We start from the raw sequence: 16,693 nt of genomic DNA, 5'->3' as shown, positions 1-16,693 counted from the left end.
AGGAGCGATCCCTGCGGGTGTGGTGTGAACCTGGGGCGCGCGCTCTGCCTTTGTGCGCGTGGGCTTTGGCTGGCTGGGCGCTCCTCCGCGAGCGGAGCTTTGTTCCCCGGGCGAGGCGCTAGCAACCCCCCGTCGCACGTGGCTTGCTGGGGGCTGGCGGGTCTAGAGGAGCAGCGGGGGCTGGGGCATGGAGTCTCCACGTCCTCAGGGTGGTCCCGCCGGCATGCACGATTGTGCCTGGTGTGGGGGGATACGCTAGGAGGGCCGGCGGGTGCTGAAGGGACAGCTCCTTAACCTGCCCACTAGCCCCCAGCAGACAACGAGGCGGGGGCGTGGGGGGGCTGGCTCGAGGTAGTAAAGCCCGCACCTTGTATGTGCGGTGCAGGGGAGGCTGCCCGCCCGCGCGGAGCTCCTTCCCACCTGCCTCCCCGCCGGCGGCAGCGCCAAGCCTAGGCGGAGGGAGGCCGCTGGGCCCAGTGGCCGCGATCCGCCCGCCCGCAGCTGTTGCAGGGGCCTGTCTGCACCCTCTCGGCTCCAGCTGGGGGAGGATTCCCGCAGCCCCCGGGCTGGGCCCTGGCAGGTTCGCAGGGGTCTCTCCTTTCCCCCAGGGTGCGATCGCCTTAGTCTGCCTTAGCTCTACCCTCCATCTTACCCCCTAGTGCCCTGCGGGAGCCTCCTTACACCGGCGTGGGGCGATGCACAGCGCCCCCCCCCCACTATAATTATGTACAGCCCACTCCTCTCCCCCCACCCCTGATTTGGAGGGCGGGAATAGTGAAGCTTCTCCCCCCCCCCCGGATATTTGACAGGTATTAGCTACGCGCTGTCCGCCATTGGGGCAGAAAGCGGGTTTTGCAGCCCCCCTCCCTCCTAGGTGCCTTGGGGGTGTGAACAGCCAGGCCCCGGCTTGCTCGGCGGGGAGAAGGGGGGCTGTAGCAGCCGGTTTGCACGGAGCAGCTGGGAGGCGCGAGGCGGGCGCAGCGCGAGCGTTGGCATGGCGGGGACGGGAGAAGAGGGCAGAGCTGCGCGCGCCACCTCCTCTTTTCGCTATCTCCTCCCCCGCCCAGTTTGGCCCTTCCCCCACGTGACCCGTGCTGGCCAATGGGCGGGCGGGGCGGTGGGGATCCGGCTGGAACCGGTTGGGCCGCGTCCGGCTCTATATAAAACTTTATAAACACCCGATTCAAATTAGTGGGGTCGGGAGAGAGACCAGGGAACCTAACGCCAACGCCTGCCCTACCGGCCGATCTACGCGAGCCTCCCCTGCCCACACCGCCCGGCCCTAGCGAGACCCTCTCACTCCGCCCAGCCGAGCTCCTCACGCACCGCCCGGAGACATGCCCAAGAGAAAGGTACGTGGCGCGGCCGAAGGACAGCCACTTCACCCGCTCCCGTTTGCGAGGCTAAGGCCCTAGGCCCAAATTGCTCTCCCTCCCCCCACCCCGCCGTTGCTGAGGGGGGCGGGACTAACCGCTCATTCTCCCCTCCCCCCCTTTGGGGCGGTAACGGTTGTGAGGCGGCGCGCGGGAGAGGCCCCAACGGTCGCGGGGGAGGGGCGGGGCAGCGCGAGTCACTTCGTGACCGTTACCCGTCGCGCGCGGTTAATGGCCTTGGCCGAAGCAGCCTGAGTCGGGGAAGGGGGGAGCGGGAGCTCGAATGAACAGGGTGGCGGCTGGGCCTGGTCGGATTAATGGGCGGCCGAGTGGAGCCGGCTCGATCCGGTTGGTTTTGGCGGGAGGGCGGCTGGATGCACGTGCCCGCGCGGAGCTAGGGAGCGCGCCGGGGGGGGGAGGAGGATGTGCGGGCTCGCCCCCTCCCTCAAGTAGGCGAGAGCGCGCGGGAAAGGGCGGGAAGCGGCCGCGCTCTGGTACTGGGGCCGAGTTGCCGCCAAAACCAGGGCTCTGGTTGGTTCCTTCAGTGGGAGTAGCGTCTCCTTGGGGCAGCCCAGGCGCTGAGCCTAGGGGAGATAATTCGCCACCTCCGGGGGGGGGGGTAGCCGCCTAACCTGGAGGCGGATGAGGAGAGGGCAGTCACCCGTATACATCCCCTTCCCTCAACTCTAGCGGGTAGAGTGGAGGGAGGGAGTCAGTGAGTGCTTTTAAGTTCTCCTTTATAATAGTGAGGCTCCCATTACACTCAGGGGCAAGTGAGGTACCACCTCTCTGCAGAATCTAGGAGATGTGCTGCCACTGAGTCCAGGCGCATTGTGCGGCTCTCTCATCTCTGCCCAAATTTCTTATGGCATGGCAATTACTGCTGTTCCAGCTCGGTTTAGCGAGTCTAGGGATGCCAGGTGTCAACATTGATCTTAAATAGCATGTAGCCACACCACACAGTGTATAGGGCTAACAATCCAATAGCTAGGTGGAATAAGTGAAACATACAAGCTTGAGAGAGGATGGGGAGCACTCCTGGGACTTGACTCTCAGGTGAAACAGTAAGTATAGTTCAGGCCATATTTTTCCGCCTCCTAGTGAGAGTTCAAATAAATGTATTTGCTTGATCTAACTACCTGAACCTAACAGACAAAAATTGCATCCTAACACAGTGTCTTGGGACCGATAGTTTTATCTTTCATTCAGCCCTTTTAGTTCAGTACTGTTAATTTCTTGGTGTAACTAGTACTTTTCATTGTAGGCTGAAGGAGATTCCAAGGGCGATAAGGCCAAAGTTAAGGATGAGGTAAGAAGATTTATCTTCTGAGGAAGTTTATACATTAAATGTTTGAATTTCAAAATTACAGTTTTGATTTCATCTTGGTGAATTGTAAGGAGCAAATCATTCTTCATTTATACTAACCTTTGAAAGACTTTGATTGTAAGTCTTTTAATCTTAGCCTTTGTCAACCTAGCTAATAGTTGTATCCCCATATTGCCCATCATCTAAGCCAGGGGCTCTCAAACTGGGGTAGTGAGGTTATTACATGGGGCGGTTGCAAGCTGTTAGCCTCCACTCCAAACCCCACTTCACCTCAAGCAGGAAATGTGTTAATTTATAAGGAGGGGAGGGGGTCGCACTAAGGCTTGTTGTGTAAAAGTACAGAAGTTTGAGAACCACTGATCTAAGCAATGTGTTCTGTTCATCATGGTAGTGTGAAGAAAGCAGGTCAAATGTTCTAGTGTTAATCTCTTTTACACTCTTGAATCAAACTTATTTTGAGGTCTTTAAATTAGATAATTAATTTATACTTTTCAGCTATTCTGATAGTTACATTAATTTGTTTTCTTCCTTTTTTCTTTTTGATAGCCACAACGGAGATCAGCGAGGTTATCTGCTGTAAGTATTTTCTTATTGGGATGACATATGTTGCATGATAAACACTTCTTTTTAAAATATTGGTCTTGAATATTAAACACAGAAGATCTGCTGGAGGTAACATCAGGTGTTATTCTAGAATGCTCATTAGTAGGTCACTTGGGAGAAGGTTGCCTGTTGTGACTATTGTGCTATATTACAAGTTAGAGGAATGGGGTGGTAGCTGAGACAGAAACACACCCACATGGGCAAACAGCCGAAGTTTCTTTTGCTGTAAAGCAAGGCATCGGAAAAAAATGCAAGAGTTTAAAGTGCTTGTCATTTTGTGGGTTCTACACTTCAGTTGTTTTTCTCACTTCTAGAAACCTGCTCCTCCGAAGCCAGAGCCTAAACCTAAAAAGGTAGCTCCAAAGGTAAGTTGATACCATGGGAAGCGAATTAATGTAAAATATCATGAATGTCCTATGCAAAGTATATTTGTGGTCTATTTAGTTTGAGACATGGCCTGGTGGTAACAGGTAATCATGGCTTAAATGCTCCGATGTCAATGCATTAAATAAAAACATTGCTTGTCTACTTAAATATCCTTGGAAGGGTTGATGTCACTTTCATTACTTAGAATATTTGTGTGAGATCTGATCAAGTACTTTAAGGCAGTACTCTCATTAAAGCTGTACATTTAGTTCTCTGAAAACTAAATGCTTGTGTGTGTTACTCTATTCCAGGGGTTCTCAAACTGGGGGTTGGGACCTCTCAGGGGGTTGCCAGGTTATTACCTGAGGGGTCATGGGCTGTCAGCCTCCACCCCCAAACCCCACTTTGCCTCCATTTATAATGGTGTTATAAATTAAAAACACTTTTAACTATATTTTAGGGGGGGTCGCACTCAGAGGCTTGCTATGTGAAAGGGGTCACCAGTACAAAGGTTTGAGAACCACTGCTCTATTCCCCTACTTGCATCTAAATTCCAAATAGTGTACAGTTTCGCCATCATGCCAGTTATGGGGCTTTTGCAGGTACATAGTCGGGTATTGAGAAGGTGCTTGTACTTCTAACAATATTAATATCTTCCCACCACTTGGCAGAAGGGTGAAAAATTACCCAAGGGAAAGAAGGGGAAAGCTGATGCTGGCAAGGATGGAAACAACCCTGCAGAAAATGGAGATGCCAAAACAGACCAGGTATAGTCTAGTAGCCTCAGTTACTTTAATGAACTCGGAGGTTTTCCATGTTATTAGGTAAAGGCAGGTCTAGGCCTGTGCTGTAAAAAGAGGTATTGATACTTGATTTTATTAGACTACTTGTTTATGGCATAATCCATGTACACACTTACATTTAAGGGTTTGCTCTGGGCTGGTTTGTTCCAACCATTCTCAAATGATGTGTACTTAAAACGAAAGTTGTTTGTTTGGTGCTAGTTGAAAGCAGCAGCGCTAAATTGTCACTTACGTCATGCACTGTTACTTTTCTATGCACCAATAGCATTAAAATAACTTCAGGCTCGCTTCTAAGGCTCCTCTAATTCTCCATGCCACTTGATGAATATTGTGAGCTGATAACTGTAACAAAGCACAGTTTTTTGAGATCCTCAATGGTTGGGGGGGGCTATAATTTGTTTTTTCCCAGATTCTGTTATGTATTGCTTTGTGCAAAGTGAGAAGTGAGTGTAAATCTGCACAGTGCACTGACTAGTTCTCCTTTTTCTTTCAGGCACAGAAAGCTGAAGGTGCTGGTGATGCCAAGTGAATTGTGTGAATTTTTGATAACTGTGTACTTCTGGTGACTGTACAGTTTGAAATACTATTTTTTATCAAGTTTTATAACAATGCAGAATTTTGTTTTACTTTTTTTTTAAGCTATGTTGTTAGCACACAGAATGCTTCGTTGTTGTGTTTTTTGGGGAGCAACAGGGGCAAAAATGTCTCTTTCTCAGAACCCAGTTTTAAAAAAAAAAAAAGTATGTCCCCTTGGTTTTTTTGTTTTATTAGGAGAGGGCTCTTCCTGGATATGAAGAGGAGGGATTCCCTGATGCTGCATATAAGTTTAGGTTTGTGAAATGCATTGGAGTGAACATTGAAGGTCCCAACATGCCTGCTTGCCAATTTTAAAACTGGTTTGTAATGCCCTCTGTTTTCTCATTCCCGTAGTCATTTGCATATAGCTTATCACTCCTTTAAATATGGCAAAAGCTATTTTGGGACTTATCACTCTAAAATCTAATGCATTGTCACTGTCAGGCAATCCAGACTTCAGTGTCAAAATTGGGATGTGCAGGCTCTAAAAGGAGCTACATTTCCTCTTTTATATTGTGGATCTTCAAATTAAAAACTCTGCAGTTTTAATTTTGTTTTCCTCTAAAAGTCAGGGTAGGCTTGTGAAAAGTTGTTAAACAACATGCTAAATGTGAAAGTGTCCACCCTCACTCTAAACTTTTCCCTGTCCAAGTATGAAATGAAGATTCTTCAATGGTTTTATATAGTAACTTTTACGTTTTGATAGTCCATGGAGGGAGGGGAGTTTGAAGTTGTTGTAAAATGTTGCAGATTGTAGCCCATGTCCTGCCTGAATTACCATGATTGTTTATGAAAAGTACCTTTAATAAAGCTGGATACGGTTTGGCTTGGACTGTTCTTAATACTTTTTCTGCTTTCTCTGGCCTTTCTCCTTCAGACATGTTGCCATGTCGAAGGTGGGAAAGTGATACATGTCAATCAATCTGTTAGGGCTGTCAATTACAGTTAACTCATGTGATAACTCCAATTAATCATGATTAAAAAAATTAAGTGCAATTGCACTTATAACAATAGAATACCAATTTAAAATTATTCTACGTTTTCAATATTAATTTCAATTACAACACAGAATATGAAATGCACAGTGCTCACTTTATATTATTTTTATTACAAATATGTGAAACTATAAAAGAAATAGTATCTTTCAATTCACCTCAAACAAGTACTGAAGAGAAATCTCTTTTTTGTGAAAGTCTAACTTACAAATGCAGACTATTTTGGTTACATAGCTGCACTCAAAAACAAAACCGTGTAAGCCTACAGGTCCTACTACTGCTTCTGCCACTTGCTAAGACAGACAAGTTTGTTTACATTGACAGGAGATACTGCTGCCTGCTTATTTGTCACCAGAAGGTGAGAACAGGCATTCGCATGACACTTTTATAGCCAGCATTGCAAGGTATTTACATGCCAGATATGCTTAACATTCATGTCCCCTTCATGCTTTGGCCACCATTCCAGAGCACATGCTTCCATGCTGATGACACTAGTTAAAAAAAGTGTTAATTAAATTTTTAACTGAACTCCTTATGGGAAAATTGTATGTCTCTGGCTCTATTTTACCCGTGTTCTGCCATATATTTCATGTTATAGCAGTCTCAGATGATGACTCAGTACATGGTGTTCATTTTAAGAACACTTTCACAGCAGATTTGACAAAATGCAAAGAAGGTACCACCGTGGGATTTCTAAAAATAGCTACAGCCCTTGACCCAACATCTATGAATCTGAAGTGCCTTCCAAAATCTGAGAGGGATGAGGTGTGGAGCATACTTTTAGAAGTCTTAAAAGAGCAATACTCTCTGATGCGGAAACTATAGAACCTAAGCCACCAAAAAAGAAAATCAGCCTGCTCGTGGCATCTGACAGATGATGAAAACAAACATGCATCAATCCACACTGCTTTGGATTGTTATCAAGCAGTACCCATCACCAGCATGGAAGCATGTCCTCTGGAATGGTGGTGGAAGAAGCATGAAGGGACATGAATCTTTAGCACATCTGGCACAAAGCTCTTGCAACACCAGCTACAACAGTGCCATGCGAATGTTCTCACTTTCAGGTTACATTGTAAACAAGCAGGCACCATTATCTCCTGGAAGTTGTAACTAACTTTGTTTGTCTGAGTGATTGGCTGACCAAAAAGTAGGACAGAGTGTACTTGTAGGCTTGAAAATTTTACATTTTATTTTTGAATGCAATTTTTGGGTACATAATTCTATATTTGTAAGTTCAACTTTCATGATAAAGAGATTGCACTACAGTACTTGTATGAGGTGAATTGAAAAATAATTTTTTTTACAGTGAATATTTGTAATAAATACACCTCCAGCCTGATATAACACAGGTTCACACAGGTCATGGTAAAGCAGCACTCCGGCGGCTCAGTGTGTCCGCCACCAGTGAGTGCGGGGAGGATGGGGAAAGGACGCCCCCCGTACTCACCTGGGGCAGGAAGCAGAGCGCTGTGGCTGGGAGCTGTCAGAGTGGAGCGGGCTGGGGCCAGGCTCCTCTGCTTCCGCCACTGCCAGTCAGTGTGGGACTTTTCCCCAATCCTGTCCCCCTCCTCAGCGCCATGGCTGGGGCCTAGGCAAGGAAAGCGGAGTGGGCTGGGGCCACGGTGCTCCGCTTCCTGCCGCAGGTTAGTATGGGGGGCATCCTTTCCCCAACCTTCCTGCACTCACCGGAAGCGGGGCAGCCCAGCCTCTCTACTCCGCCAGCTCCCTGCCGTGGTGCTCTGTTTCCCACTGCAGGTGAGTACGGGGGGCGTCATTTCCCCAACCTCCCCACACTCACCGGCCACAGGAAGTGGAGCGCCGTGGCAGGGAGCTGGCGGAGTGGAGCGGGCTGGGGCCAGGCTGCTCCGTTTCCCACTGCTGCCGGTGAGTGCCTGTGAGGGGGTGTGGATAGGGGATGGAGCAGGGGGATTGGGTAGGGGGTGGTGATTAGGGAGAGGGGTCTCTGGAGGAGGTAGTCAGGGGACAAGGAGCAGGGGGGCCAAAGCAAGTTCAATATAACACTCTCACCTATAGCGTAGTAAGATTTTTTTGGCTCCGGAGGACCGTGTTATATTGGGGTAGAGGTGTATAGTGAGCACTGTACACTTTGTATTTTGTGTTGTAATTGAAATTAATATATTTGAAAATGTAGTAAACATCCAAAAGTATTTAAAATAAATGGTATTCTATTGTTTAACAGTGTGATTAATTTTTGTAATCATGTGCTCAATTGCAATTAATTGCTTGACAGCCCTCATATATACTCTCATAGGGTAGTCTGTTCACAAAACAAAAGCTGTATTTAGTCACCTTGTCCTTACAGTACAAATACATCTGCTAGCTCCACTGCATGGTTGTTTGGGTCATATCTGGCCCCAGGTTGCATTCTGGACTGGTACATAGAGGGGGTAGTTCCACTACAGGGTTTTTTTTGGTCACGTGGCTTCAGGCTGCATTTTTGGGCCTCTAAGAACATACTAAACTAACAGTTCCCCTCAATGTCATGGTCTAACATACAATGAGTGCTTGAATTAGAATAGGGCGAACTAATATTTTAACCTAGATTTTTACAGTGAAAACACTACTAGCATGTTGTAATGGGCTCCGCAAAAGACTTGTCAGCTGAATTTTGTTGGCTGCAGAGATAACTAGATCAAAAGCTTACTTTGCCAAGTTAGGAACTGAATATGCACAGAAAGCAGATTTGTTGAGTAAGAAAGTGTCACTTCTGTTTAGTCATTTCTCAAATAGAGTCACACTTAAAGAATACATTCAACTTTAAATTAGGGTTGTCGATTAATTGCAGTTAACTCACTTGATTAACTTAAAAAAATTAATTGCAGTTTTAATCGCTCTGTTAATCAGTAGAATTCCAATTGACACTTATTACATGTTTCTGGATGTTTTTCTACAATATCTACAAATATTGGTTTCAATTACAACACAAAATACAAAGTGTACACTGCTCACTATATTTTTATTACAAATATTTGCACTGTAAAAATGATAAAATAGTATTTTTCAATTCATCTCATATGTACTGTAGTGCAATCTATTGTGAAAGTGCAATTTACAAGTGTAGATTATTTTTTTGTTACATAACTGCACTCAAATAAAACAATGCAAAACTTTAGATCCTACAAGTCTTCTAAGTCCTACTTCTCGTTCAGACAATTGCTAAGACAAATAAGTTTGTTTACATTTATGGGAGATAATGCTGCCCACTTCTTATTTACAATGTCACCAGAAAGTAAGAACAGGCGTTCGCATGACACTTTTGTAGCCAGCATTGCAAGGTATTTACAGGCCAGATATGCTAAACATTTGTATGCCCCTTAATGCTTTGGCCACCATTCCAGAGCACATGCTTCCATGCTGATGGCGCTCGTTAAAAAAATAATGCATTAATTAAATTTCTGACTGAACTCCTTGCGGGAGAATTGTGTCTCTGGCTCTATTTTACCCACATTCTGCCATATATTTCATGTCTCAGATGATGACTCAGCACATGTTCATTTTAAGAACACTTTTGTTCCAGATTTGACAAAATGCAAAGAAGGTACCAATGTGAGATTTCTAAAGATAACTATAGCACTTGACCCAAGATATATGAATCTGAAGTGCCTTCCGAAATCTGAGATGGATGAGGTATGGAGCATGCTTTCAGAAGTCTTAAAAGAGCAACACTCTGATGTGGAAACTACAGAACTCAAACCAAAAAAGAAAACCTGCTGGTAGTATCTGAATCAGATGATGAAAATAAACATTCATTGGTCTGCTCTGCTTTGGATTGTTATCTAGTAGAACCTGTCATCAGCATGAACGCATGTCCTCTGGAATGGTGGTTGAAGCATGAAGGGACATATTAATCTTTAGCGCATCTGGCATGTAAATACCTTGTGACGCTGGCTACAAAAGTGCCATGCAAACACCTGTTCTCACTTTCAGGTGACATTGTGAACAAGAAGCAGGCAGCATTATCTCCTGCAAATGTAAACAAACTTGTTTGAGTGATTGGCTGAACGAGAAATAGGACTGAATGGACTTGTAGTCTCTAAAGTTTTATATTTTTATTTTTGTACATAATTCTACATTTGTAAGTTCAACTTTCATGATAAGGAGATTGCACTACAGTACTTGTTTTAGGTGAATTGAAAAATACTATTTCTTTTGTTTTTTACAGTGCAAATATTTGTAATAAAAATAAATATAAAGTGAGCACTGTATACTTTGTTTTCTGTACTATAATTGAAATCAATATATTTGAAAATGTAGAAAACATCCAAAAATATTTAAATAAATGGCAATCTATTATTGTTTAACAGTGCGATTAATTGCGATTAATTTTTTTAATCGCTTGACAGCCCTAGTTTAAATCTTTTAAACAATGAATGTATGTAATTTTAAGTGGTATATCTGCCTCTCTGTCCCCTTAACAATTCCTGTGGTTATTGTAAATGTAGCATTTTAAAAGGTTAAAATCAGACAAGGGTTTGTTTGCATTGTGCCGCTTAATTAGTTAAAGTGCTCCAAGTCAGCTTAAACCTAGTCTTCCCTTAGTATTCCGTTCAGTTACTGTCTGCATCAGTAACTTTAGTGGAGCAAAGTCAGTGTTTTGTAAACTTTCCTGAGGCGTGTTTGTGTACTGTTATATTGTATAGTCATATTTGAGCAGTGACGTTATACGGAAGATTCCTGCCTCAAGAAGGTGCATCTACAGAGATTGTGTGTTTTAGGAGGGCCAGAGGAAAATTCTAGCTTAATATTTTATTTGAAATCCTTACTTTTTTTGAAAGGTATAGCAACTTTATTATCTCAGGCATTTAGTGTTGAGAGAGAGAGATGTAGGAGTCAAACTACCTGGTGTATTACCTTTTGATGTCACTTGGACTAGAAAAGTGCAGGGGTGAATTACTTCTAGTCAACTGTTACTGCTCATTGTTACTATATATTTAACAAAATTGTATAGTCTAAGTAATAAAAGGAAAGACAAGGCCGTATACACCAGCTATACATAGTGTATGGTAAGAGAAATGCATCCATGTGCTTTAGGTAGCACTCAAATAATGAACTGCAGTTTGCCAATGTATTACATTCCCTGTTCTTTTTTACTATACGATCTATGAGCAAAATAGAATTTCACATTCACACACTATCCAGTTCATGCTGTCCAATTCTGATTTGGGTCTAGTCTACGTCTTTACTGTTTTTTAGGTTAGTTTTACCATAACAGCTAGCTCTCATTTTACTGGAGCTGTTATAAATATTAACTGGGATACATGCTAGAAAATACAGAAAGAGCCTGAAATATTTGTAGAAATGCCTCTTCCTCCTTTGATAAAAGCCTGTTATACTTTCCCTTCCAGCAAAGGAGAGTTGGAGCAGGCTTTCAGTAGAACCAGTCACAGATGCTCTGAGTGCAGAAGGGACTTTTTTCAATGTAATGTCTGTCTACTCAAATGCTAAGCCAGGTGCATAATACTTCTTAGGCCTTCTGAGGAAAACTGATATTTCTTCATGGTCAGAGTTGCTATATCTCCGTAAAAAGAAATGAGGGTAAAACTATGAAGCCTAAGTATTTGCTCCTTAAACAACACTTACACCTTTGACAGTGTACTATATAGCCTTTTCCAATATAAAAAGTATGTAAACAGGTATACTTCTGCTATGTCTACCTTATCTTGTAGAATGTTTCCTCTAGACCAGGAGTTCCCAAACTGTGAGGGGTATGTGGAAGAAATTGTGTAATGGTGGATTTTACTTATTTTATTGCATTTTCCTAATAGGCTTTAAAGCTCTAGGAATTTGATAAAATATGATAGTTTATTTAAGATGTACCAGTGAGAACACAAATACACAGACACTGATGTACCAAGCTCTCACCTCCAATCACCAGTTCAGTTGCCCAGCAACTGTCCAGTCTAATTGAGCTCAGAACTTAGGAGGGTTATTTTGGTTGTATATATCGCACTATAACTGTATCTGTACATAACAGTGAAATATGGATGGATGGCTAAATATAGGTTCTATTAAGCACACAAAATATCAGTGATGAGAAGGGTTGGAGTACGCAGCAGCTGGTAGATCTGGAAGGGGGTCTGTAGTAAGAAAAGTTTGGGAACCTCTGCTCTAGACAAGCAGGAAAGTGATTTCTCTAATCCCTTTTAATTGGTGGCTAATATAAAAGTTTAATTTTGATAACTTAAATATTAATACATTGCAAATTTAACTGTGGTGGCAGACTCCATGGGTATGTCTACACAGCGGGGGGGGGGGGGAAAGCCCACGGCAGCGACTCAGAGCCCCTACCCCTCTCCCTGGGCTTGAGCCCCAGCCTGAATGTTTACACAGGCTATTTGTAGCACCCTAGTGTGAACCCAAGTTTGTAGGCCAGGGCTGTGAGACCTCCTGCTGTGTGGTTTTGGTTTTTTTGCTATGTAGACATACCCAATTGGGTCCCAGCTGTACTGCAAGACAATGCCGCTTTACTATATCTGTGTCAGGCCAAATGCATAACTAGGTCCCCTTAGCATGACTGAATTTGGAAGGGACCAGATACTCAAATGGATTCCAGCTGCAAAGCTCTTATTTTTGTGTTCCCCTTCATTGCAGGTTAGACTTTGCTTGCTGTTTATTCCTTGTACTTTGTCACTGCCTAGATTGGAAGGAGATTAGGAGTCTTCTCTGCCCTGTCGTCCTTCTTACTGAGTGCTAGTGAGTAGTTGTTATAATTTCCTAAATGATCCACATCCTCGCTATCTGAGAGCCTGACTGTCTTTCTTCCCCACTTAATGGTGTTGCAGGAATTGAGATAGCTGGGAGATTTGAACATCTGCGCTCTGGATACTAGGGCATTCTTAGTGGAGGGTCCTTGACATTGGAATTCCTTTTCCCCATTACAGTTGGGTCTTGGTGTAAAGCTCAGATATTCATACAGGGGAATTGGACTGCATACAGCAGGGGTGAGCAAACTACGGCCTGTGGGCCGCTTCAGGCCCGTCAGACATTTTTATCCGGATTTTGAGCTCCCACTGGGGAGTGGGGTTGGGGGCTTGCCCCACTCCACCTGCCCGGCGCTCCTCAGCCCCCGACTCCCAATTCTCTTGATGAGCAGCATCTTCTGGCACGTAGAGTCATGCTGCACAGGCGCGACTTCACCATGCTGTTTCTGGGATCAGAACCCCCCATGCAGCAGTGTGCCCAATGCCCTCCCAGTCTCCCATGGACCCACCCTTGAGAGCCTCGAAACTACCCAGGGGCCACACCCGTCCCAGCTAAGGTGCCTCTGCCCATGGCAGTGCCTGGTACGGCCGCCTTGGTGTCACTGCCTCAGGCCCTTAGGAGTCCCCGGTATCCCCCCTGCAAACCCCCCCCCCCCACCACCACCACACTCCATGAGTTCCTTCTCCCACCTCGGTAACATCTCTTATAGAGCCCCCCCATGCTACAGCCCATAGAGTCCCCCTCCCCCACTGGGCATTCATAGCCCGCCATACAATTTCCATACCCAGATGCAGCCTTCAGGCCAAAAAGTTTGCCCATTCCTGGCATAAAGGATGTTAACTTAATTGGGGATGGAAATCTGTTTACTAAGATATTATTCATGTGTTTTTTTATTAAAGTCTGTGTGCTTAGAGGTTGTCCAGTTAATCATTTTTGTAAATTGAATAATAAAAGTTCAGAAGTTCCCACAATGATCCATGGATTCTTGGTGATTGAAATAAGTACCCTACCTTTTTTCCAACTGCTAAAATTCATTACAAGCTAAAAATGCATTAAATCATTTCCTATGGTTCCATGTAAATAATTGTGATTGCCACATATGATTGCAAACGGGAAGGAAGGGAAGGTAGTCCACACAATCATAAAAGACAGGAGTTGATCCTTGAGACAGTCTCTATATTAGAAAGTTCTCCATGCTATGGAAAAGCTTAAGAACCCCTGAAATAAAAGAATAATTACCAAATAAAAATGTAACATGAATGTTGAGGCTCTCTTTCAAGAAACCCTAACTCTCTCTCTTCAGGTAAATTAATGGTTTTGATGCACCTGGAGGATAATAGATTTATAAGGAATAGCAAGGCATGAATTTCTCAAGAACAAATCTTGGCATACCAATCTAATTTTCTTCATTAACAGGGTTACTGTTGTAGTGGATGAGGTGAAGTAGTAGATGTGATCTATCTTGATTTTTACTAAGGCTTTTGACACAGTCCCACTTGACATTCTCATAAGCAAACTGGGGAAATGTGATATGGGTTAAATTACTAAAGGTAGGTGTACCAGTGGTTGAAAGATCATACTCAAAGAGTAGTTACTGCTTTGCTGTCAAACTAGGAAAACTTAGAGGGTGAGTCCTGGGTCTGGTATTAATATTTTCGTTAATGACTTGGATAATGGAGTGGAGAGTGTGGTTTAAGAAAAAAAAGTGTAGAAGACTCCTTGCAAAAACTTTGGGCTTGTGTTCTATCTTCAAGCTTTCTTGTTAATTTTTGTTAATGATATTTAGAATGGCTTCTAGCTGCTGAGTTGATTTTTGTTTGCAAGTACAGATCTGTCGCATCTTATGCGCATTTAACATGTGCAATTTCAGCTTTATGCGGTCGGCAAAAAAAAAAAAAAAGAGAAAAATAACAATTTTAATACCATACCTGTGTTGCGGGCGATTCCGCCCGCCATTACACTCAATGTAATTTTGACTATACGCGATTTTCGCTTTACGCGCAGACTGCGGAACGTAACCCCAGGGTAAGATGCGACAGATCTGTACCTGCTTCTGAAATCTTGAACAATTAGCATTACAGCTGTGTGATCGATATAGATAGATATAACTGTGATCCAAAATGTCAGTGACTTCTTTCATATGGCAAGAGAGGTGAAAAAAGCAATGTTCAAATAAGTTCAGATTAGAGAGCCAGTGGGTAGCTTTGGGAGTGGCTTGATGTAAGTTTGAGATGCTGCTGGCAAGCAGACACTGCTTTACAGTGTGGTCCATAAAACTGTGACTGGTCTTTACTACTGGGAGAATTCTGCACCACTGCACACACAGAGAATTCATGTCCGGAGCTGAATTTTTCCCCCCACAAAAAATACATTCTACACATGAAGTGCTGCAGTTCTGCCTTTTGTCCATCAGAGGCCGCTGTGGTGCCAGAACAGCCAGCTGTCTGGTAGTAATGGCTAGCAGCCAGCTGTCTTCATCACAGCAGCCTGCCCCACAGATTGCCTCAGGATTGAATGAGCAAAAAGAAGAACAGGAGGACTTGTGGCACCTTAGAGACTAACAAATTTATTAGAGCATAAGCTTTCGTGGACTACAGCCCACTTCTTCGGATGCATCCGAAGAAGTGGGCTGTAGTCCACGAAAGCTTATGCTCTAATAAATTTGTTAGTCTCTAAGGTGCCACAAGTCCTCCTGTTCTTCTTTTTGCGGATACAGACTAACACGGCTGCTACTCTGAAACTTTTCATTATGCAAGGATTGAATGAGGACATTTTAATAATTTTAGCCCAATTCCAGAAAGGTTTATGAGATTTCAGGTGTCTTTGGAATGTTCTGGAGGTCCTCATGAATTGGCAAGTTAAGGTTGGCCACGGTTCAACTGTACTCACAAACTGCATGTGTGTCTCTGGATTTTGGTGGGGGTACATGTGCCAGAATGGGCAACCTTGTGCCGGCGTTGATTTTAATGTTCCAGTTACAATACTCATCATGGCATTAAGCTAGAGATTTGGCACATGAGCTGCCCACCCAGACTGGTGTGCAGTATTCAGCAGTGGAGTATACCAATGCTAGAGTTGCCGTTTGAAGTGTGTGCACATCAGCACCCCAGGAGTTTTCAGACATAGCTCGTTCTTGCTTTTACCTTTTCACATATCTTTTCCAGATGGGCTTTAAAAGTCAATCTCTTCTGCCCAAGTTCTTTGGATAGGACTCATTTCAGACCTGCTGACTGCAAAGGGTGACATTAAGTGTTTCTAGATGGCTTTGTTGTTTAGGTGAAAGGCTGTTGGGATGGAGCTTCCAGTATTGAAATATTGTGCCATTATCTTGAGATCAGTGGAGAGGGTGATGAGACTTTTGCCTGGTTCCGCAAGAGCGATGTTATCTGCATAAACAAACTTATGCAAAATTGTGGCAGGTCAGTTACTAAAGTTGATGTTGAACAGTAAAGGAGTTAGCATGGATCCTTGATGTAGACTGTCACCAAGAGTGTGTTTTTTGATGACCTGCCCATTCAGAAGAGTGCGGTATCTCCTGTTGCACTACATTGTGGCCAGAAGTTGCATAGTGCTACAGCACTAGATGCCCATAAATGCCTTGAGCAGTACCCCATATCTCCATACCATATTGTAAGTGGCAGATAAATGTATCAGTGCTGTGGTGGTTTTTAGATTCCCCTGGAAGCCAGTCTCAATATGAATAGTAATTGTGAGAACCTGGTCACAGCAACTATGGCCTGGTCTGAAACCAGCCCTTCAGCAGGATAACCTCAAAGATATGGTTGAGATCGGACAGTGAAAGGAGTGCTATTGGGCAATAGCTGGTATTATCATTTGAAGAGTATAATGACTTCTCACCTCATACCAGCTTTTGGGGATCTTTCCCATTGAATGTATAGCAGTAAATAGGTCTCTCAACCATGC

At 44.2% G+C, this 16,693-nt stretch overlaps 1 protein-coding gene across 1 annotated transcript; it reads left to right on the top strand.

Annotated features, from left to right (window-relative positions):
* Positions 1–411: 411 nt before the first annotated feature.
* HMGN2 (high mobility group nucleosomal binding domain 2) lies at positions 412–5,880 on the top strand. The gene is made up of 6 exons (XM_005302028.5): positions 412–1,352; positions 2,638–2,682; positions 3,247–3,276; positions 3,618–3,668; positions 4,341–4,436; positions 4,966–5,880. The coding sequence occupies exons 1-6, from the start codon at positions 1,338–1,340 to the stop codon at positions 4,999–5,001; spliced, it is 273 nt and encodes a 90-aa protein (XP_005302085.1). The 5' UTR covers positions 412–1,337; the 3' UTR covers positions 5,002–5,880.
* The last annotated feature ends 10,813 nt before the right edge of the window (positions 5,881–16,693 follow it).

This window comes from Chrysemys picta, chromosome 23, assembly GCF_011386835.1.
Source record: "Chrysemys picta bellii isolate R12L10 chromosome 23, ASM1138683v2, whole genome shotgun sequence".
NCBI lineage: Eukaryota > Metazoa > Chordata > Testudines > Emydidae > Chrysemys > Chrysemys picta.
Note: the sequence above shows the minus strand (reverse complement) of the source record. Positions and strands in the feature narration are given on the sequence as shown.